Source organism: Choristoneura fumiferana, chromosome 11 (assembly GCF_025370935.1).
Source record: "Choristoneura fumiferana chromosome 11, NRCan_CFum_1, whole genome shotgun sequence".
NCBI lineage: Eukaryota > Metazoa > Arthropoda > Insecta > Lepidoptera > Tortricidae > Choristoneura > Choristoneura fumiferana.
Genome location: NC_133482.1, coordinates 13074944 through 13096428, shown reverse-complemented (window position 1 = coordinate 13096428; position 21485 = coordinate 13074944). Strand labels below are relative to the sequence as shown.

Here is a 21485-nt window from a genome sequence, read left to right as displayed (position 1 = left end):
TCACTGAATCGAAAAATCGTCTTAGCAACCCCCATTGGTTTTAAAAGACCTATCCAACGATACCCCACAATACAGGGTTAGTTGAGAAAAAAAAATCACCCTCATTTTATGTCTATGGGAGGTACCCTAAAAAAATGTTTTTTTATTTTTTTTATTTTATCACTTTGTTGGCGTGATAGATAAGTATATTTATACCAAATTACAGCTTTCTAGTACTAACGGTCTCTGAGATTTATTTTATTGATTACCATTACCTTGAATTTTCTTTACAATTAAGCATCTTGCGAGCATCATAACTCTGAAATACAACCACTTAGAGCAGGCAGACCAATTCGGTTCACATAAGGAGACGACATACTTTGAATATGTACTAAAACTAACCATTTCTGTTATCGTTTTTTTTTCGCAACAATAAAGCCTCTTTTATGCGCTATATCTCAAAGTTGCACCCACTGAGAGCAGGCAGACCAATTCGTTTCACATGAAGAGACGCCATACTTTGAATATGTACTAAAACTAACCATTTCTGTTATCGTTTTTTTTTCGCAACAATAAAGCCTCTTTTATGCGCTATATCTCAAAGTTGCACCCACTGAGAGCAGGCAGACCAAAATTATTCACATCAGCAGACCACTCTACAACACATAAAAATGAGTCTAACCGTTTCCATGATCGTTTTAAAAATTCCTGCCACCTCTTAGACTATCATTAATGTCTAATTTTGACAAAATCACGCGTCTTCGTGGATGGCATTAGGTATAATAATGCTTATTGCTTTGTCGGATGACGGTTCTGTTAATCAACAGTTGACCTGACCATGGAACCTAAGCCAAAGAACTCTTCTTCTCAAGTCTATATTACGGACGCACTCCAAAAAAACATGGGACATGTCATTAAGCTTCTAACAATTATAACGTAGTGACGGGCGCATTTTTTTTGGCTTGGTGAGGTATGGTATCCCATCTTATACCCCTGGTGTTGCAGATGTTTATGGGCGGTGGTGATCTCTTACCATCAGGAGATCCACTTGCTCGCTTGCCATCCAGTCGAATAAAAAGAAACAAGAGCGTGTCGGACACGCCCAAAATAGGGTTCCATAGCCATTACGAAAACATTAAGTAATATTTTTCTAAGGATTTCGTATTTTATACGGAATCTTCCAAGTTCAGGTATATTTTATACCTTAGGCTGCTATTTACTCATAAACTACTAATAATTCTCAAGCAAACTTAGCCGTTATAGTTTTCCTTGAAAGTTTGATATACTTACTACCATTCTGAATTTTTTCATACCCCACACTATAGGGTTGGATGAGAAAAAAAATCACCCCCACTTTACGTCTATGGGAGGTACCCTAAAAAATTGTTTTTGATTTTTTAATTGTACCATTTTGTCGGCATACTTTATATATATATATCCGTGCAAAATTAAAGCTTTCTAGCATTGATAGTCCCTGAGCAAAGCCGCGGACGGACAGACAGACAGACATGGCGAAACTATAAGAGTTCCGTTTTTGCCATTTTGGCTTCCGAACCCAAAAAACAACTGTGCCCAGAAAGCGCTGCGGCCCATTTGCAAAAAAAGCTTTTAATTTTGGTAGAGTCTAGTAAAAGTTTCATAGTAGGGTAGCAGTAGCAGTAGTTCACCTATATATATCATTCCTTTATTCTTTTTTCTATATATTTTTTCTTTTTTTTATATTCCTATATTCTTTATCATTTTGTTGTCGTGTTTTTTTGTCATGATGTGTTGGCTGTATAAACGTATTTCTATTCTATTCTACTCTATATAAGCATATATCACCGATAAAATTTTCGCGAGGCGATATAGGACGTTCAGAGTGCGATAAGAGCTGGTATTTCTATAAAACGTTTATAATGGCGATGTTCGTAATTTGATAGCGATAACGCGGCGCCAGACGGCGCGAAAACTGAAATACCGCTTACTCATACGCTGTCCTTATCTATTTGTAAAACTAAAATACCCCGACATTGGACCCGTAACTTATACTTGTACCTACAATGTGTATTTATAGGTATACCTAATTCATATATTCATTTATTTGCAATGTGTTGTGTATATCTCACCGAAATAAATAAATATCATGGGACACTTGACACCAATTAACCTAGTCCCAAACTAAGCAAAGCTTTTACTATTGGTATTAGGCAACAGATAAACATACTTATATAGATAAATAAATACTTAAATACATATTAAACATCCAAGACCCGAGAACAAACATTCGTATTTTTCATACAAATATCTGCCCCGACACGGGAATCGAACCCGGGACCTCAAGCTTCGTAGTCACTTCTCTAACCACTTGGCCATCCGGTCATACATAATAGACGAATCAAACAGTTTATTGAAAGCACTAGTTTTGGTGGTTATGCAAGCGAAACGAATATGAGAGCAACTCTAGATTGCAGAGCAGCGTGCAAGAAAATGCTCCTGAAACCTAGGTTTCATAGAGGGACGATGATCTATACCTAGCTGAAGTTCTTCTAAGCCTTTATTACACTCTAGATAGAGTGGACATGATCGTCGGTTGAAGCGCGATCGTAGCTGTTCGCAGTTGCTCCCCGATTTCACTTCAGTACGCTTAGTGTATTTTCCCGTTCACAAAAAAACGTCTCTATTGCGTTCGCGTTAAAATCTCAATTTGTATGGAAACACGGACAGCGCCTCTAGCGGAAAATTTGCGCAACAACTTTTGTGAGTGTAGGTTTGCACGTAAACTATTTCGTCCGCGTATCGTAACGAAAACGGGTGACGACGCCGCACCGTGGACATGTGGCGGTTACGTATCGTCTGGTATCGACCATCGAACGCTCGATTTACTTACGTCTTCGAATAGTAAACGAATGTTTTGTTGAAACGCAACACTAGAGGCTCAGGAGGGCTACTACGAAATTCGAAAATACGAAGTTCGTATCGTACCGTCCCGCTGTCGCTAATATTATTTCTAGAGATGCAACGGATATCCGACCAGTATCCGGTATCCGGCCTATCCGGCCACTATTTTACTATTCGGCCGAATACCGGATAGTTGCGTACTATCCGGATGGTAAAAAACTTATAGTTATGATTAAAAACTGGTGTTTATTTATGAATTTATCAATTATTGACATCAGTTTATTATTCTAAGGGGCTGTTTCACCACCCATTGATTAATTTTAACTGACGGATAAATGTGATACCGTCTCGCGTCTATTCAAACAAAACAAACAGAAACGACATCATATTTATCCATCAGTTAAAATTAATCAATGGGTGGTGAAACAGCCCCTAAGTTAATTAATTATACTCTACAAGTTGCAATTGCAATCTGCACGGAGTGTCATGCGCATGTTCAAATTAGCTTAATTTAATTGTACGTAAAACTAAGCCGAATATCCGGCTATCCGGCCAACGGCCCCGCCGAATATCCGGTATCCGGCCAAACCACTATCCGTTTCATCTCTAATTATTTCATACGAAAGTGAGAGGGATGGTACGATACGAACTTCGAATTTCGTAGTAGCCCTACAGGTCCATTAATGATTTAGGACACCCACGCGGACTGCTATTTGTATGTGACAAACAATTGCATACTTTTGAACTGTACCTACATTATTTCATATTTAAGAATTACTCACATTGTACTTAATGAAGTTTTATCTCTGAGTAGGTAACTATTTATTTACAAGTGGCAAACATACGTGACTATACGAAGGTTCCTATGTAATACTAGGTACGTTAGGTGCAGTAAAGTAAGTACAGTCATCGCTGATTCGTAAAACCAATAAATTAATAACATAAAACATAATACCTACATACTAGGATTGTATCATCACCATCATGATCATCATCATCATCATGATGGTAATTTTCATGTTTGTTTTTTTTTGTTTTCTTTATTTTTGTTGTTTATTCTTATTTTTAAATTTTGTTGTATTTGTGTATCTTTGTGAATGTGAATAATTAAATGTCTTCTTTCTTTCTTTTCTTTATCATTATCATCGGGGAAAATATTTAACTATGGGATAGGTATTCTTATATCTCTCTTGCCTCCAACCAGTGATTTTGACCAAGGCAACGATTTTGCAATCACGTTACTTGAAAATAACATCCGAAAATCATCTATCTAGTAGTCAAGATTAACTATTAAATAAAAAATATGAATTGAAGAACTGTTCGCGCATCACTGCAAAACGGTAATTGTCACGAGGTTATGTTTGCAAGAAAAAGTTAGAAAAAAACGTGTTTAAAAACCTCAATGCAAAAACCGAGCGCTAAAAAATAAAAAATAAAAAGTAAAATTTTCGTCATTAGTATATAACATTAAACTGCTCGAAAATAAATATTCTGTTCTGTCGAACTCGGGACTTCAAGCTTCGTAGTCAGGTTCACTAACAACTCGTATCAAAATCAGCACAATTTTTCACCACTTTCTAATGGCACTCAAACAACTAAACAAGTAAACATAGAACGATTTTCCTCACAAGACCGTGAGTTGACGGGGAAAATCCCGACAGAGGTACAACCGATCACGTGCCAAGCATCTCCACTACATTTCAAGTAGCTTCAACTAACAAGAAATCAACAATCAAAGAACAGATCGTTGGGGGATCGAATGACCACGAACTGGGTCTGGAAGACGACGCGCCGACAAGGCCTAGGTGGATCGACGACGGGAGACTTGCAGACAACTGTGGATGCAAGAGGCGAGTTGTCGCTCATTGTGGCATTCTAAGGGGGAGGCCTTTGTTGAACAGTGGACTTCTTTCAGCTGATGATGATGATGAAGAATTATCGCTATAATTATCTCGCGCAACTCTGTCATGAGAGACACACTAAGAAAGTAATGAACGGAAAGTGATAGGGCTCCATTTACCAGCGTTTTGCTGTTTGTTTGGGTTAAATTTTGAAATCTCATTTTGATCCACTTTCAGTGGTTGAATTGAATTGACATTTGGTATACATACGATTGCATGACAATGCAAGTACAGTCAACAAAAAGTACAGTCAGCAAAAAGAAGCTTTTATTAAAAATAAATAAATCAATCAATTTTTTAGAAAAAAAAATAGCTCCATCGAAACTATCGATGATTCCGCCAATGTCGAGGTTGAAAAAGACACTATCGGTTAGCTTCGGTGTTCAGATAAAAATAAAAAAGAAGTCTAAAAAGATATGAAAAAAAAAGATTATTACACTTATTACTTACTTGACTAATTAGCTTATTGATATAATAGCAGTAGGGCTCCTTTCCATCAATCCAGGCGATCTTGTCGCTCCGGACTGTCTGCGCCTCTGTGCTGCTCGGGTTTGAGACCAGTTGGCCTGCCTGCAGAGAGCACAGCATCAGTAAACAATAAACATGGACACTCGGTAAAATTGGATTTATCTTGTGAATATGGAGCAAACACACACTCGAGATATCACTAGGAATAGCACATTTGGTATCACTTGGTGGCGTATGAAATGGCGTCTTTGTTTACACTCTCATTAAATTGGATTGACACAGGGTATACTATGTTAGCTTATTATAATTTACGCATTTCATACCGCTATATATATTGGTGTTATCTTTTATGTTAACTAGTGTAATTCAATTTGCTTTAAATTTATTTAATGTGACAATGATATAATATTATAACTAAGCCAAGAGTGCATTACCAGAAAACTTGCAAAATAGTTACTTTATCGTTAGTGTTTTTTTATGAATACTGCTCAATAGATCAGAAATTTAAACACACGCAATGAGCTATGTCTTATTATAACAAAACCCAACAGATTTTAATTACCATGTTTTTGTATTTTTTAAATATTGTACAAAAACAGTTTGACATGACAGGTCTAATATATTTTTCATTACCTTTTTTCTGCGAAGTAGCTGAATAATCTTTGATAACAACAATCAGATGTTTGCAATGCTGTGGCTAATCACAGAAAATAACAATGATATCAGGTGATAAAAAAGAAAGGAATTTTAATAGGCCATACATAATCTAGAACAATTACAAAGTACCTTTACAACACAGTGACAATATACTATTACACTCTCTTTTTAGGGTTTTATATCAAAATGCTGACAAACGGCACCCCATTGGCTTATCTAGGGGGGGGGGGGCTGTCTGTGTGAAGATATCAGTATTATAGAATTTTGAATTGGTAGCCAACCATCCTGGGGTAGGCACTAGACCATACTGTCCACCCGCCCCCCCCTCTATATACGCCTTTACGCCTATGTGGAACCCTGTATGTCTAGAGCTATATTTAGAAAACCGTAATAGATAGCTGGAACTTACCAAGTCATAATTTATATTGATTGCCTCTACAACATATTTTTTTTTTAAATAAGTGTACAACACGCTTCATTTACTGGTTTTTGTGCTATCAGGAGACATTGGCAGTAGTGGGTGCAAACCTAAAGCAACCGGTTTTCAAAAACGAAAAAGTTGAAGTTACTGGTTTTTGACAATATTGATTATGTGGTATATATCCCTCTAATTACATTCCAAGTTTTGCAATGTTTAACCACTAGAGATAGAATTAAAACAAAAAAATAAAGGGTGCCGTTAAAGAAACATTTTGTGATATGCCGCACGCGTCCAAGTACCATTAAAATGTACAGTCAATTCATAAAAAAAAAGCTGAAACATTAAAATAATAAAAACCCAGAAGCAGTAAAAAATATGATATCAAATGAATGAATGAATTTCTAGTAAAGGAACAGTTATAGGGTAAACCATACAGTAATTGGCCACGGTACAGTAACTGCCCACTTAAATTAAATCAAAAACTTACAAAGAAAAGTGGTGATAAATCATAACAAATATCATGCTAATTATAATAATCTAGCCGCTTTTATCATTAAATTATTTGTATTATTGTTGTTTCATATAAAAAATTCAAGTGGGCAATTACTGTAACGTGGCTAATTACTGTATGGTTTACCTACCTAGTATTTTTAGTGAAGAAATCTAGGATTTGTTTTTTTTTATTCTGCATTGAAAATTGATACCAAAGTATATTAAGCAACAGATACTTGATGGGTAAAGGCCTAATTTAGAATTATTCAATGATTATTTTGATATATTTGAATTTTTAATTTTTTTACACTTGTGACTGGACCTCAAAAAACATGGCGAATAGACAGTAACAAACAATTGAATAGTAATTTTATTATTCACTATCACATAGTAGCTCCAAAAAAAACAAGCAAGGAAATCACCATCACCCCACCACCACCACCAAAGGAAACCATGGCAAAGGAAGAATGTTTACAATAATAATGTGGAGTATCTATCTTCTCTAGCCAATTAAAAACAAATTATTCTCTAGCAAACTTAGCCATTATTACTTTTTTCAGAAAAAAAAGTTTCTTATACTCACTGGCACAAAATTTGAGGGCCAGAATTTTTAGCCGCTCAGTATACATTTGATCCTCCTCTTTACCCAGCCAGACGTATATTCATACCAAAAAGTTTATTTTTAATTGTTTACTAACTTGTTTTAAAAGAATACCAATAAAAAAGCTATGATGAACAATTAAATTAATTTTAAAATTCTTACCTGAAATATTCCCGATTTGTACATGTTGAGCACTTCTCTTAACACTAAGTGTCCCCTTTCTTTGCCTAAGAAATTGTCCAACACACAGAGCCCATACTGGGTCATGTCTCTAATCACTTGCTGGCAGATATCATACCACCTATCATTGGGGTCTATTAGGAAACTGTTTTGAGGCTGCGTAAAAGGCGCAGTAGTCCCTTGAAGGGTTGCTTCTGGGTATTCTCTCATTGGAGCAGTCTGCTCCCCCGAGTAACCCGCTACCGCCAACATGTTAGCCTCAGGCTTGGCTGGCCTAACAACGTGTATGGAATTCCCAGTAGAAAAGTCCACAGCAGTCAACTGTTGAGCTGTTTCACTTAAAATGTCCTGTTCTGACGACCCCTCGTAAGTTATGGCACTGCCTTTGACTTTGTCCTTGTTATCACATAAAACACTAGAGATCACGCTATTGTTTGTCAACACGGCTGAGTTCGGTCGCGAATTTACCGAGTTTTTTTTCTCACTAACACTACCCTCTTTATGTGGGTTTTTATTCTTCGTTTTTTTCAAACGTCTCGTATCACTTGTTGCACTACCGGGTTCCCTGGTCTCCGGTTCGCTGCTGGCTCCACTGACTAATCTGTCCAACGAATCCCTTATTCTCGTAACGTCTGTGCTGGATGTTGAAGCTTCACCGTTTTTATTGATGCTCGAACCTTGTTTTGCAGTCTTGGGTATGCATTCGGGTTTATGTCTTTTCCAGTCCTGGCGCTGATGTTCCTTATTACAATAATTAATACTGAGACAGCGCGAACATCTCCTTACTGTCTTGCTGTTGCAAACGGCGCAACAAGCCTGTGCGCCTTCTTGATTCATTCTGAAGCGATTAAAGTGAAAGAAAACGAAGTCCTTTCCTTGGTCGTACGCGACTGTCAGTGAGTTGACAGTTGCAACTGTCATATTCAATGGCGTTTTCTGTTTTTAACTAAGCGATTTTAGTACCGATTGGTACCGATCCATGGTACCGATAGTGCCTTTTACAACTTCGACATTGGTGGAATCAGCGACTTATAAAGCAATTATGTAAATAAAATTAATTTAACGATCAGTTAAGGCTCTTTGTTTAACTTTGTTAGACAAAAAAACATTGCTTTGTTTGTTTGGCTAATGAAAGCTGTACCCAGCTATTATTTGAGTGGCAACATTATTTAAATGTCATCGGCAAACAGACCAAAAAGAGTATAAGAAAACAGACATTTGAGCTTGTAACACAAAACAAAATCTATTCTGCGACTTGTTGAGTTTAGTACTTCGTGTGTTAAAATAGAGTTTTTTGGAAATTTACTGCTGATACATGGGCAAAACAATCAAGTGGCGTGCCATGGATTCTTTTAAGCAAGTCATCAGCGCGTCAAACAAAAACCTCATCCCGACTGGTCCAGCCGCGTTGGACCGTCGGTTTAGCGGTCTGACAGGGTTTGACAAAAGGGGTTTTAGAGCAAAGCGATAACGTTCATTTACGAAAGTAGGTGTAGTCAATTAGTCAATAAAGTACCTAGATTTTCTGGTTGTAGCTTTTTACTTTTGTTAAAAGTAAAGGGATTTACAAGACCACTCTGAGTTTTTCGAAATTCATGTGCGGAATTACATTTGCGAAATTTACCACGAGCTTTACGGTGAAAGAAAACATCGTGAGGAAACCTGCACAACCTACGAAGCCATTCAATGATGTGTGTGAAGTTCCCAATCCGCACTGGGCCCGCGTGGGAACTACGGCCCTAGCCCTCTCATTCTGAGAGGAGACCTGTGCCCAGCAGTGGGACGTATATAGGTTGGGATGATGATGAAGACCGGTCTGAGTGGAGAGCCTTGGGGGAGGTCTATGTCCAGCAGTGGACGTCTTTCGGCTGACATGATAATGATGATGAAAGGGATTTGGCCAATTCAATCGTGTTTTCATATTTTATATCCGTTCCCTGGTTTTGAAAATGCTTGTAATATGTTCATGTTCTTCAAACAGTGTTATTTAGTGATAGCAATGCACAAAGAAGATCGCTTATTATTAGGCCTATAACCTGTTTTGGTACCAAATTTCTACAGAACACTTTCTAAATGTGTCGTTTCGCATTAATATATCTGTGATCTATGATAACAAAATCAACAGTTATAGTTTTGGGGATGTTTGGTTGTTTTGAATGAAACAGCCTCATTGTTTGAAGTAAGTATGTATATGTACAGGAAGAATTTTATGTACAATATATATATATATAAACAAAGCGCAACTAGTCTCTCTCGGTTGCTGTCGTCTGCTCATCTTTTTCAATAGAAATAAAACCACTTTACGTGATTCATTTTATTAACTGCTTAAAATCTAATCACATCTTTGTCGACAATAGCTACCGATGGGCAATTGGCAATGAGCAACTTTTCATCTGCAGTCAAAGAAACTGAACCACGGACCAGGGTGGAACCTTTTTATAATCAATTTCGCTATGATTTCTTTGGCAAATGTCTGACATTAGTAGCACAAAGGTTCCACCCTGGTACGTGATTCAGTTTCCTTGACTGTTACTAGTCGTCCTTCTAAAATAGATGTGGGAAATAATAAAAACGAACTACAAAATTATTCATTTATTAAGTAAACATTATAATACAGAAGTAAATTCATATTTTATAATCTCTTAAATTGCTTTTGATAAAAACAGTACAACTGGGAATTCACTTACTCAACAACCAACATTTCTTTACATTTGAAAATTTCGATAATTAATAACTACAGTTATTTACAAAATTGGTGCGAGAGGGAAATGATCATGTTTTGTGATGATAAGATGGAAAACGAGTAACAGACTAGATTAGTTCTACGTCGAGCCGCGTCTTTATTATTAGTGCCTGAGGGCCTACTCCGAAGTTCGTATCGTACCATCCTTTTCGCTCTAGTATTAAATAGTATAAGTGTCAGAGGGACCGAACGACACGAACTTCGATCTTCGAATTTTGGATTAGCCCTGCTGACCAGCGATTCGAAGCTGCTTAGAATAGAGGCAAAAAAAATTACAACACAATATACCTTTATTTATAAACAACTGTCACAAATACGCAACAGGGTCTACAGAAGCGACTCATGCGATTCATGCATTAAAAATGAATGTAAAAAACTGCATGGATTTTATTATTAATTCAGACGTATCTGAACCATAATAATTAATCAATTCAAAGCCTAGAAATTATTTATCACTTTCGTCATCACGGACATATGAGATGGTTCAAATATTTCTTTAATTATTTTGAGTTTTTTTTCTATGTACAATATTAATTATATATTTGTGCGAATGTAAATTACGTAGCTTTACATGTATCATAATTCAATTTTGATTAACATTACTGTTTGCTGGACAAATTTTTAGGATTGCTACAACGAGGTTTTCTTTGCATTGCTTGTGCCAGGACTCACTGGTCAGACTCCATTATAGATATTGTTATCATGGCATGGAAACCACCCAAATCAATAAAGTTGCAAAACTATAAAATATAATATGTAACTTTAAACCTGCACCAGTAAAAAACTGATTACAAAATAGTGTCAAAAAGCTACTTATCTCGCTTATGCTCACTTCATCTACAGAAAGTCTACAGACTACCTAAAAAGCGACAATAAATGAAATAGAACCTAGGTAACTTAAATATTAAATTAATGTGAAATATTTTACAGTAGCATTCTGTATGTTACAAATCTGACAGTTACTAAGAGTTTTCTTTTTGGGTTGACCGCGCATTCAACTTCAGTATAAATGGCGGGAAGCTGTTGATTAGACGACACTTATGAATCTTTTTTTATTGGTGCAGCTTATTTTGTCGTAATAAAAAAAAGAACGAGACCCAACGAGAGGAACTAAGATGCGTACAGGCGTGCGTCGCGTTCACCGACGCACGTCTATACACTGCTTAACAGTAGACCTTAAAATAACTTATAATTACAATACTATCAATGCAAGGCCGAAACTCGATTGAATCGACTTGGCAAAGGAAACGATCAGAATCGTATTTACGTCCTAGACATGTATTTTTGGACCCCATTTTTACTTTACCTGTCACTATTAATAATGAAAATACGACTGCTAAACGTCAGATGTCTTTTCAGCACAGATAATGAAATAAGTGGTTTCTAGCGTAAAATTACTGTGTGGTACAAGTTTCGGAAAATCTATGAATATATTTTTACTGGATGGATTACACACTTTTTACAAAGAAGAATGAGAGATAAAATCAAGGGTTGGTTTAGATCAACACGTATCACCTGTATTAGACACAAATATACAGTCACTTTTTTTCAGCAACATTCATGCTATTTTTCGCCCGTTCAAATTCAAATACAGGACACTGAGCCTAATCTAAAAACAAAAACGAATCAGACTTTTGAACAGTTTGGACTTAAACTCTCGTGTTGTCAGGTTCTGGGGGGATTGGTAGAGGGGGATGTAAGGCCATCGCGAGTTCGGCCTTCTCGTCTGCTGAGAGGACATAAACGGGGGGCGCTGGGGGCATGAACCTCTCTGCTTTATGGGGCTCCCGCTGCAAGCGACCCCGGTATAGCATGACCAGCACGCAAAGCACGCTGATGATGAAGGCTGATGACGCCGCCAGGACGATCAGCGCTGTGTGGTAGGACGTTGCGGCTGATACCTGTAGAAAATAAATAAATAAAAAACAGCAATACTCTTAAGGTTTTTATTAGATATGTTATCAGGAAACTCATTCACCATTCTGTTTTTCAAAAGTTGGGTGGATATTTCTAAAATCAAAGGGTAGGTAAATAGCGCTGAAACTGAGTATCTGCATTGTGACTGGAGTAATATCATACACATTATAATGGATTACGAGTATATGAGTTAAGTAAACAAAAGTATTTTGAGTAACATTACCTATTATAAGGTTTTGCTAAACATTTATTTTTCTGACTGTAGATGTGTTATGCATTTTCATCCAAACTACATTGCAGAAATGAATGAGTGAAATTGGACTAGCAAGATTTGACTTTCACAAACAATCAAACATCATCCTCTCATCTGTATGTCTCTCCTGTGCACAGCTGTACACAGGCGTCCTTTCAGACCGAGAGGGCTTGAGCTATAGTTTCCACGTGAGATCAGTGAGAATTGGGACTTATGGCTACTTGCTGGAAACAGTGGAAACACATAAATCTCGAGTTAGCGTTAAGCTCAGTTTAGTAGTGTCAAATTGTATGGAACTGTCAAGCTTAAGCCTGGCTTAACTACTAAATCTAGATTTATTTTTTCCTGCAAGACGGCCCTACAAAATTATAAAATACAATATGGCGGATAACTACACAAATGGCGTCATGGCTCTAACGCCATCTAGTATTGGATGGGAGAATGAATAAGTATGTGACTGTGTAGCGGTACGTACTGTGGACTCGCTGAGTATCTCGCGTTGCACGAGCGGCGCGGGCGCAGCCAGGCGGTATTCACTGCGGATGACGTCCGCGCCGAGAGCGCCTGGCTGATTGCCGCCTGATAGTTTTTCTTGCTTCACCTGAAAGGGTTAGAATTTTTTGAATATTCGTATTCACTGCCGGAATTTATAATTACTTTCGAGATTTCGGTAGGACTTTGTTCTAGTGTGTCTTTGGAACCTTAATTACTAAGTAATATCGAAACATTTCGAAGGTAGGTATTTAAGTTGTGCGGCGTTTTTGCAAGTTTTTAATAAAGCTACAGATTCACATCACCAAAGATAGAAACAATACAAATTACTATCTACTTATCTATCATTCTAAAAATATCACCCCGTTTCGTACATTCGAGGAATTTCTTAAGCTTTTATACTATAAAATGTCATATGGCATCTGCAACGAAACGGCTCCTTGGTACGCGATTCAGTTGCTTTGACTGTACATACATTGGTACAGTAGTTTGTCTTGCGATGCTGCTATAGGCTCCAATCCAATGGCACTCGTAGACTATGAACGAAATTTTTGAATCCAAAATGGACTGACGTACCTATTTCTTTCTTGTTACCAAAATAATGATGGTCTCACCAAGTTCTCAACGTGGTACACGATATCGGCAGCTCTCGGGCCAGCTAGCATGGCCCTTAGCCTCGTCGTACTCTTGTCTCTGGACATCACGACGGGCACTCTTGCCCCGAGCATGGCGAGTCGGGTCGATAGAAGAACACGAGCGCGTTCCCCGGCTGCCACGTCGGTGCCTATGATTTCCAGCTCTAGGGAAGCGGAGTCGACTTGCGTTTGGACTGTAAAAGAAATGATGCAATCTTTAAAAAAAACTGGGGTGGTCTAGGGGTTTGACCTATGGATTCTCAAGCGGAAGGTCGTGAGTTCGAAGCCGTCTGGCTTTGCATTTCAGAGTCATACGGAATTTATGTGTTTTCACTTTTAAAGTTACTACTGATAAGGATTCAGCAGCCGCGGGCGCACTGCCTCAGCCTGTCTACTATTTTTTCTGCTCTCTGTAAAGGTCAGGTCTTTTGTGGATGGTGGTTTGGATAGCTTTTAACTGGTTCTTAAGGAATGTTCCAAATGATAGATTTTCTCGCAATATGATTATTTTTATTGCTCATGGATACAGCTTAGGTCAGTATGCAGGGTGGGCGAGAGACTATTGAAGTTACAGACAGGTGTTAGCCATATCGCAAGCTAAGCAATCCTGTGTCACTACAGTCTACTCACGGCAAGGATGAGGCGTACTGCCGCGGAGAGAACGAGCCGTCAGTGAGGCAGCGCGGCCGCGCGCTGTCTACTAATGCCTGACTACTCTCTGTAAGGGTCAGGTCGCTTGTCTACTCACGGCAAGGATCAGGCGCGGGCACGTCAGGGATGTTGGCAGGCGAGCGGCGCTGGCCGGCTGCGTCCACGCACCAGCAGCGGCCGCGGGCGCACTGCCGCGGGGAGAACGAGCCGTCGGCCAGGCAGCGCGGCCGCGGGCCGTCCACGCCTGGAATAGAACAATACCAAAGTGCAATATTATGTAACCAAAACCGTCTTAGGGTACGAGAAAAGGCCATGGACATGGGCTCAGTGTGCTCGTTCGGCAAAGATGGTATAATGTAGGTACCTTATTATGTTATCACTGTACCTACCTACTGCTTTGTGACGTGCAATAATACAATATTAATAGCACTGACGTGGCAATTATAATGTATATATATTTTTTTTTTGTTTTATTTGACTGGATGGCAAACGAGCAAGTGGGTCTCCTGATGGTAAGAGATGGCAGATGCGTTGCCAACCTAGAGGCCTAAGATGGGATACCTTAAGTGCCAGTAATTTCACCGGCTGTCTTACTCTCCACGCCGAAACACAACAGAACGGATTCACGGAATTTAAATACATAATTGTGAATCTTTGCACTGTGAAATGCGGCATTCCGTTAGATTGAAACCGTGTGGCATATTCCATTGAAATAAATGTGCAGCGTCGCGGCTTGGTGTGATGTGAAACCACGAATTAGACTGCGAACACTCAGAACCCTCACCTATTTGACCTAACAATCTGCCAGTCAAGCTACCAGTTCATTGATAACATTCGCTATAATTTCGCAATTTATTATAATTAATTCGCTAAAGTATTTGAAACTATTTGAACACTAAAATCTCCATCACTCACCGTTCTCAGCCTCCTCCTGTAGCAGCTGACATTTGGTCTTGAACACAGTCTTCTCCGGCACGTCCAGGTCTAACAGTTTCACGCTGTCTACGAGTCTCGGCTCCACCACCTCCCCCCGCGCTACTTCCTCAGGCTCGCGAGCCTGAAGGTCATCGTTAGCGTCGTCAAGAGGCTCGTCGTTATGAGAACCCAACTCCATTTCTTCGTCATATTCTTCGAATTCTTCTATGCGGTATGCTGTCATCTGTCTTATGAGCTCTTCTAGCACTGTGGAAAGAAGATTTTTTAATATTTCAGTAGCTATTTTACTTTAGTGAGAAAGTTTTCAGTGGTTCTAGCTGATAGGGCGCCATCATGCACCTGTGTTTACCTAAGTGCACAAAATCGCTTGACTAATTTTTTCACTGGTTATCAACTTTTTTTCCAAGTCGGACTCTTTAGTGCCACCTTCTTGCCCTGATCAGCGGACCCATAAAAATTCTTCTATGACTCGTTTATACATTTTACATCTAAATTTTGGTTTTGATTGCGGATCCCCTGCGCCAGGACCACGGAACCCCAGGTTTCCGTCCAGCCTTTATAGCGTGAAAGATTAACAAACAAACACGTCCATAAACTTTCGCTTTTATAACAGTATAAGTTGTAGAAAAATCCGTGGGTTCACGTTGGATGCAAGCCGCTTGCAACCGAAGCAACTGGAGGTATTATGTGGGGGAGACCTTTGTCCAACAGTGGACGTCCTACGGCAGATATGATGAAATAGGATTAGAGTGTGCAACTTTAATGTCCACTATAGAGTTTCGATTCTAAAACCTAGATTTTTTAGAAATCGTTAATTGTTTTACCTTCATCAGCTCGGGCCTTCTCATCCATGGGATCCCGTGGGGCCCACTTGCGCGCCTGCCGGAAGTTGCACGAGGGCTTGGCGCCCCGCACGAGGGAGCCCTTCAGAGGCTCGCCTCGGGAGCTCACGCACCAACACACGTCTGAGGAATAAGGTTGGGTTACAACGAGGTGTTTGTGATTTAAGTGAGCTGCACAGGCAAGTAGGTACTCTAGCGCATCTCTTTGGGAAACCAGTGGCGGATTAATAGTAGGGTGGAAGGGGCGTCTCGTACCGGGCCTCCAGGGGGTACCACGAAATTCGAAAATCGAAGTTCGTATCGTACCGTCCCTCTCACTCTCGTATTAAATAATATTGGCGTCAGCGGGACGGCATGATACGAAGTTCGAATTTTGCGTTTCGTAGTATGTATAGGGCCAGTCCCGGGGAGTTTCCAAATGTCCGCAAGTTCTCTTGATTAAGGCTTGATTCCTTAAAAAAATATGCTTAGGGCATACTTCTAATCAGTGGCGTAGCTAGATAGGTGGCGTGGGGCAAAAAATCAACTAGGGCCCCAACTAAACTATTTAAAATCGTTTGATCCGTATTCCGAATGTGGGAGAAAATTTTCACTAGTTCAATTTATAGTTTGTAATTCAGAGTCCGAGGGGCCCTCCGAGCTTGGGGTTCCCGGAGCACTGCTCCGTCTAGCCCTCCGGTAGCTACGCCACTGCTTCTACTGCTGGGGGGCCTCATTTTCAGCTTTGCTCAGAGCGAGGGTGGCTATAGTTCGAGTGGCATTATGGTTGTTTAGTCTCGCGTTAAACACTACTTTTCACTTTTAATGCGAGGAAAAAAAACAATGTTTTGTTCAAAATTACAATATATTAAAAACGTACGCTTGAGTAATGGACAGGAGGTACTAAAAAAAATATTTTTTTTGTTTTTTTTTATTATACCATTTTGTGGGCATAGTTAACATTAAACCGGGTGTGGCCTGTAATATGAGCAAATAATTAAAACATAGATCATACTCGTCAAACTGAACAATATTAGTTCAGCGAATTTTAAAAAATAGTTAGCTTTTTAATTTTTATTACACTTTTAAGTTTATTCGAAGAAGCAATGTAAAGCGAAATGCTTGATGTTTTTAGCGTGACAGGCGACGTCAGTTGGGTTCTAGGATGGCTGGCGTACATTGATAGCAGTATTTAATTCGTATGAAAAAAGGAAGATTCGCTGAACTAATGTTGTTCATTTTGACGAGAAGGATCTATGTTTTAATTTTTTGCTCGTATTACAGGCCACACCCGGTATATTCGTGCAAAATTACAGCTTTCTAGCATTGATAGTCCCTGAGCAAAGCCGCAGACGACAGACAGACAGGCAGACAGATAGACAGACAGACATGGCGAAACTATAAGGGTTCCGTTTTTGCCATTTTGGCTACGGAACCCTAAAAAGGAGCTTTAGTCCCGATATGTAGAGACTAAAGTAACATTTTAAGAACATGAGAAGTGAAAATAATTTTGATTTTAAGTGTGCTCTCACCGATGTGTGTCATACACTGCACGGACTCCCACGCACCAGACACGTCACATTTCGGAATAAATGTTCCCTTCCCGTATTTCTTCTCGGCGATTTCGTTTTTCTCCCGCAACCTCTCGCAGGGACTTAAAACTGAAAAGATAAGGGGTTAAAATCCAATTAAGCTGGCTTTATTTCAATATTTTCCCAAAAGCGATCATAAAATTAATCAATACAAGCGCTTGCGAATAAAAAATGTCGTACAGAACTAGTGAATACCTAATGTTTTTCCATTGTATTTTGTCGGATAAGTTCGTTTTATCTTGTTTTTTCAATTAGCTTTTCTAAACTAGTTGACAAAGCAAGATAAATACGAACTATGATGAAAATATGATGGAAAAACATTATTCACCGCATCTGTAAATATATCAACGCTTTCGATGAAAGAGAAATCTTCTCCCTCTAAACATATTACTGTTACCTACGTGCTTACGAAATCGTAACTACTAAGTATAAAAGTTATTCAGGGGAAATTATACGAGTAGTTATACAATTCAGATGACGTTTTATGGTAGAAAAACAATTTGAATGGTCAGAGAGACGAAAAACATTTGGAGTAGGTAAACACAAAATTGAGTAAAGTGCTACAGAAGTTGTAGAAAAAAAAACAGTGAAAGTAGCAAATTATGCGACAATGCGACGTGATAATGTTTTAGTGAAAGCTGCCAGAAAGGTATCACATAAAGATACATGCAGAGTGATTTCAAATCGCACAGAATATATTTTAGCTACCTATAATCAGAATGAAAACCCAACTGTAGATGAGCATTGTTGGAATTCAGAAGAGTAAAAGTAATGGCAAAGAGAAAATCAGTAGAAAAAAAGATTTTTGAAGAACGTTAAAGAAAAGATCTCCTATCATCTCAGTCTAATGACTACCAATTGACAGTTGACTTTACATTCTGATTAAGATCCGAGTACATTTGTTTTCAAGATTCCCTGTTAGTAATTTGATACTTTAGCATATCAGATTCATTCATTCACGTGCTATTATTAAAAACTCAAGTGCTATCCCTTTTGTCAAATCGTTACTGGCATTGTCAACACAACACATATTGTAATAGTGTACACGTGCCTTCTATTTCAATTTGATCCCGGTTTTTCTTCACCTTGGTCAATTTGGCACCAGCAGCTGTTATAAGATGTAAGTGAATAAAATATATTAGGTTTGACTTTTGGGTAATTTGGACACGCTATTATGGAACTCTAGAACTTGGATAATTATCATCACAAGATGACTAATCTAATATTTGGACAGAAGTCAAACAAACAAAGTGTGTTTATTAACACTGATATACGAAATCTGTTTCCCATTTTATTAGCGAATTCATTGTCATAAACCATATTTACTTTACTACTTGTGTTAGGTGTCTTATTTTTTTTCTAAAATTGTGATCTTATTTACCTACTATATTTCCAGATCCTCATTTCTTGTCTTTAAATCACCATAACACACAAACGCTGGAAAGTAATATATCGTTTTTCGTATACTTCTTCAGGTATCTAGTTCATAGGTTATTTTCATTAACAGTTTCATTTGGTCTTCCACGTTCGTAAACTTGTCATTTCAATCTTTGATATTGGTTGTGAACTCACCAGGACATACAGCATTGCACTCTTCTTTGGACCTAAAGTTGTTGTGGTTGCCGGAGCAGCCATGGTACTTGAAACGTTCGCAGCGGTTCCTCTCGTGGTTGAAGTGCCAACGCGTCACGTTCAAGCCGGTGGTGGTGGTTGTGGTGCAGTTGCCGTCGTCTTTGCCGTCGAAGCACACTGTGCCTGAGGGAAAGATTGGTTGAATAGTGAGGTAGAATCAGACATAAAGTCCAAATAGATAGTCTTACAGTTAATTAAACTCTCAGCTCCAGCTCTAGAACATTTTATGGCTCATCGAATTTCGATATTTCATTGGTAGTTTAAATAAGGTGGCAGTTTTCAAAGTTTGTTATTAGATATCTTGATACCTTTTACCTACGCATTGTAGTCCCGTAGTCCCTGTTGCAACAAGCAAGGGAATTGCCGAAAACGTTTGTACAATGCATTTTCTTTTGTACTATGAAACCGACTGAATTGTGACCTACTGTGGAATCTTTTCACAGAAAATGTTAGTGACATTAGTGGTGACGACGCATTGGCTGATAAATAAAATGGTTCAATAGTATGATAATAGTAGGGCAGGAATGCCCTATCCATATGAGATTTTGTCGGCTTATAAAGTGGAGATATAGAGTCGTCTACGTAGTAGGTACCATCGGAATAATGATTGTAGACAGACGAAGGTTAGGATGTCATTAACTTACGTGGCTTAGGGCAGCAAACCGGCGGCCTGGTGTCGTGCGGAGCAAATCGGCAGGCGTGCGTCGAGGGGCAAGCAGCAGCATTGGGACCACACGTTAGTATATCTGTGCCGCCTGGCACCTGGAGTGGCTCGCCTTCCGGGCATTGCGGGGTCGGCGTGCAGCGGACGATAGGAGGGCAGGAGTCCGCCTGCGATGGACGAAGAACGTGATATCATTTAACAGACTTCAAAAAAGGAGGAAGTTAATATCAATTCGGTTATGTTTTATTATTATTTGGGGTTTTGGTTCCGTGATCGTAAACCCGTTCACCCATGGAGACTCGGTCATTTGAAAAGTAATCAAAATTATAATTTTATAAGTCCTACCTACCCCATTTAGTATAAGTAATCTATGTTATGAATCATCATCATCATCATCCCAGCCTATATACGTCGGACTGCTGGGTACAGGCCTCTTCTCAGGATGAGAGGGCTTGGGCCGTAGTTCCCACGCGGGCCCAGTGTGGATTGGGAACTTCACACACACCAGTGTATTGTAAAGCTCGTAGTAAATTTCAAATGTAATTTCGCTCATGAAATTGATAAACTTAGAGGAGCGAGCCGGGGTTAGAACCCACGATCCTTTACTTGAGAGGCCACCACGGCCTACACTAGGCCTACACGGCTTTCTGTTATTAATATTAAATGGCAAAACGCAACGTCTGTGATTATATACCATATAAGACGTTGATGTAGATCAAGATTTACCTCGCACTCCAGCGGTACGATCTCGCAAGTCTCGTCAGGCCGACACTTGGCTTCAGCGCAGAGGTCTCGGCATTCGCAAGTGGGGCAGCCCTGGCTGTCCAGTTGTCTGCCGTGGGCGCATATTTCTTCCTCATTGCAGCGGGGCTCGGGACACGGGGCCGGAGCGTCGCAAGATGGTGTGGTGTTGAAGACGCGGGTACCAGGTAACTGAAAGTGATTTTAAGAGGTGACCAAAAATTCTATTGAAAGTTTTATCTCAATGAAAATAGCAGAAAATAAACAGAGAAAGAAAGAAACCAGCACTCTCGTCGCCAACACTCTCGTTAAATCAGATACCTGATAGTGGTACTTCTTTTTCGACTGGAACATACCAATTCTAAGAGTAGGTATCTGCTGTTCTAAACTGATACAATAAGTCAGTATTTTATTTCTTGCGTAATTTTTTAATGGTCCTTAGTTTTATTACAAGAATTTTGTTTCGCAATATCCTCACATTATTATTTAGACGAGATCCATGACTTACTCACGTATTAGTAAGGACTTAGAGATATGTCCGACATATTTCAAATCAGTCCGTGGTTAAATACTTGTGGGAGATACCTATATTTAGTGCCCGGCCGCTAAGAAGACAATCCTGACACATTGCACAACTATGAAGTTCCTGATTATTGTTAATATCAACCATTGAAAAAAAATGCCATTACTTACTACTCTGTTGCACGCAACAAGTAAGCATTGCATTTTTGTCTATGATTCATATTGTTAATATTCAGAAACTTCATAGTTTTGCAATGTGTCAGGATTTACTTCATAACGGCCGTTGACTATATGTTAGTGGCCAGCA

At 39.1% G+C, this 21485-nt stretch overlaps 2 protein-coding genes across 3 annotated transcripts in view; both read right to left on the bottom strand.

The window, feature by feature from the left end:
• LOC141433005 (egl nine homolog 1-like) overlaps positions 1–8468 on the bottom strand; it is a 29321-nt gene extending 20853 nt beyond the window's left edge. The window contains exons 1-2 of the mRNA XM_074094843.1: positions 7562–8468; positions 5211–5330 (exon numbers count right to left, since the gene is read on the bottom strand). Of these exons, the coding sequence (XP_073950944.1) occupies positions 5211–5330; positions 7562–8416 (975 nt within the window). The 5' untranslated portion in view covers positions 8417–8468. The remainder of the gene's footprint in view (positions 1–5210; positions 5331–7561) is intronic.
• A 1688-nt stretch (positions 8469–10156) lies between these two features.
• The window catches only part of LOC141432830 (uncharacterized), a gene marked incomplete in the record, with an annotated part of 78495 nt that continues 67166 nt past the window's right edge, over positions 10157–21485 (bottom strand). The window contains 11 exon segments of one of the 2 annotated variants that reach the window (XM_074094620.1): positions 10157–12223; positions 12968–13093; positions 13599–13813; positions 14368–14514; positions 15186–15452; positions 16031–16171; positions 17560–17688; positions 18671–18727; positions 19192–19374; positions 19896–20082; positions 20642–20848. In XM_074094620.1, the coding sequence (XP_073950721.1) occupies positions 11972–12223; positions 12968–13093; positions 13599–13813; positions 14368–14514; positions 15186–15452; positions 16031–16171; positions 17560–17688; positions 18671–18727; positions 19192–19374; positions 19896–20082; positions 20642–20848 (1911 nt within the window). 2 annotated transcript variants of the gene reach the window in all.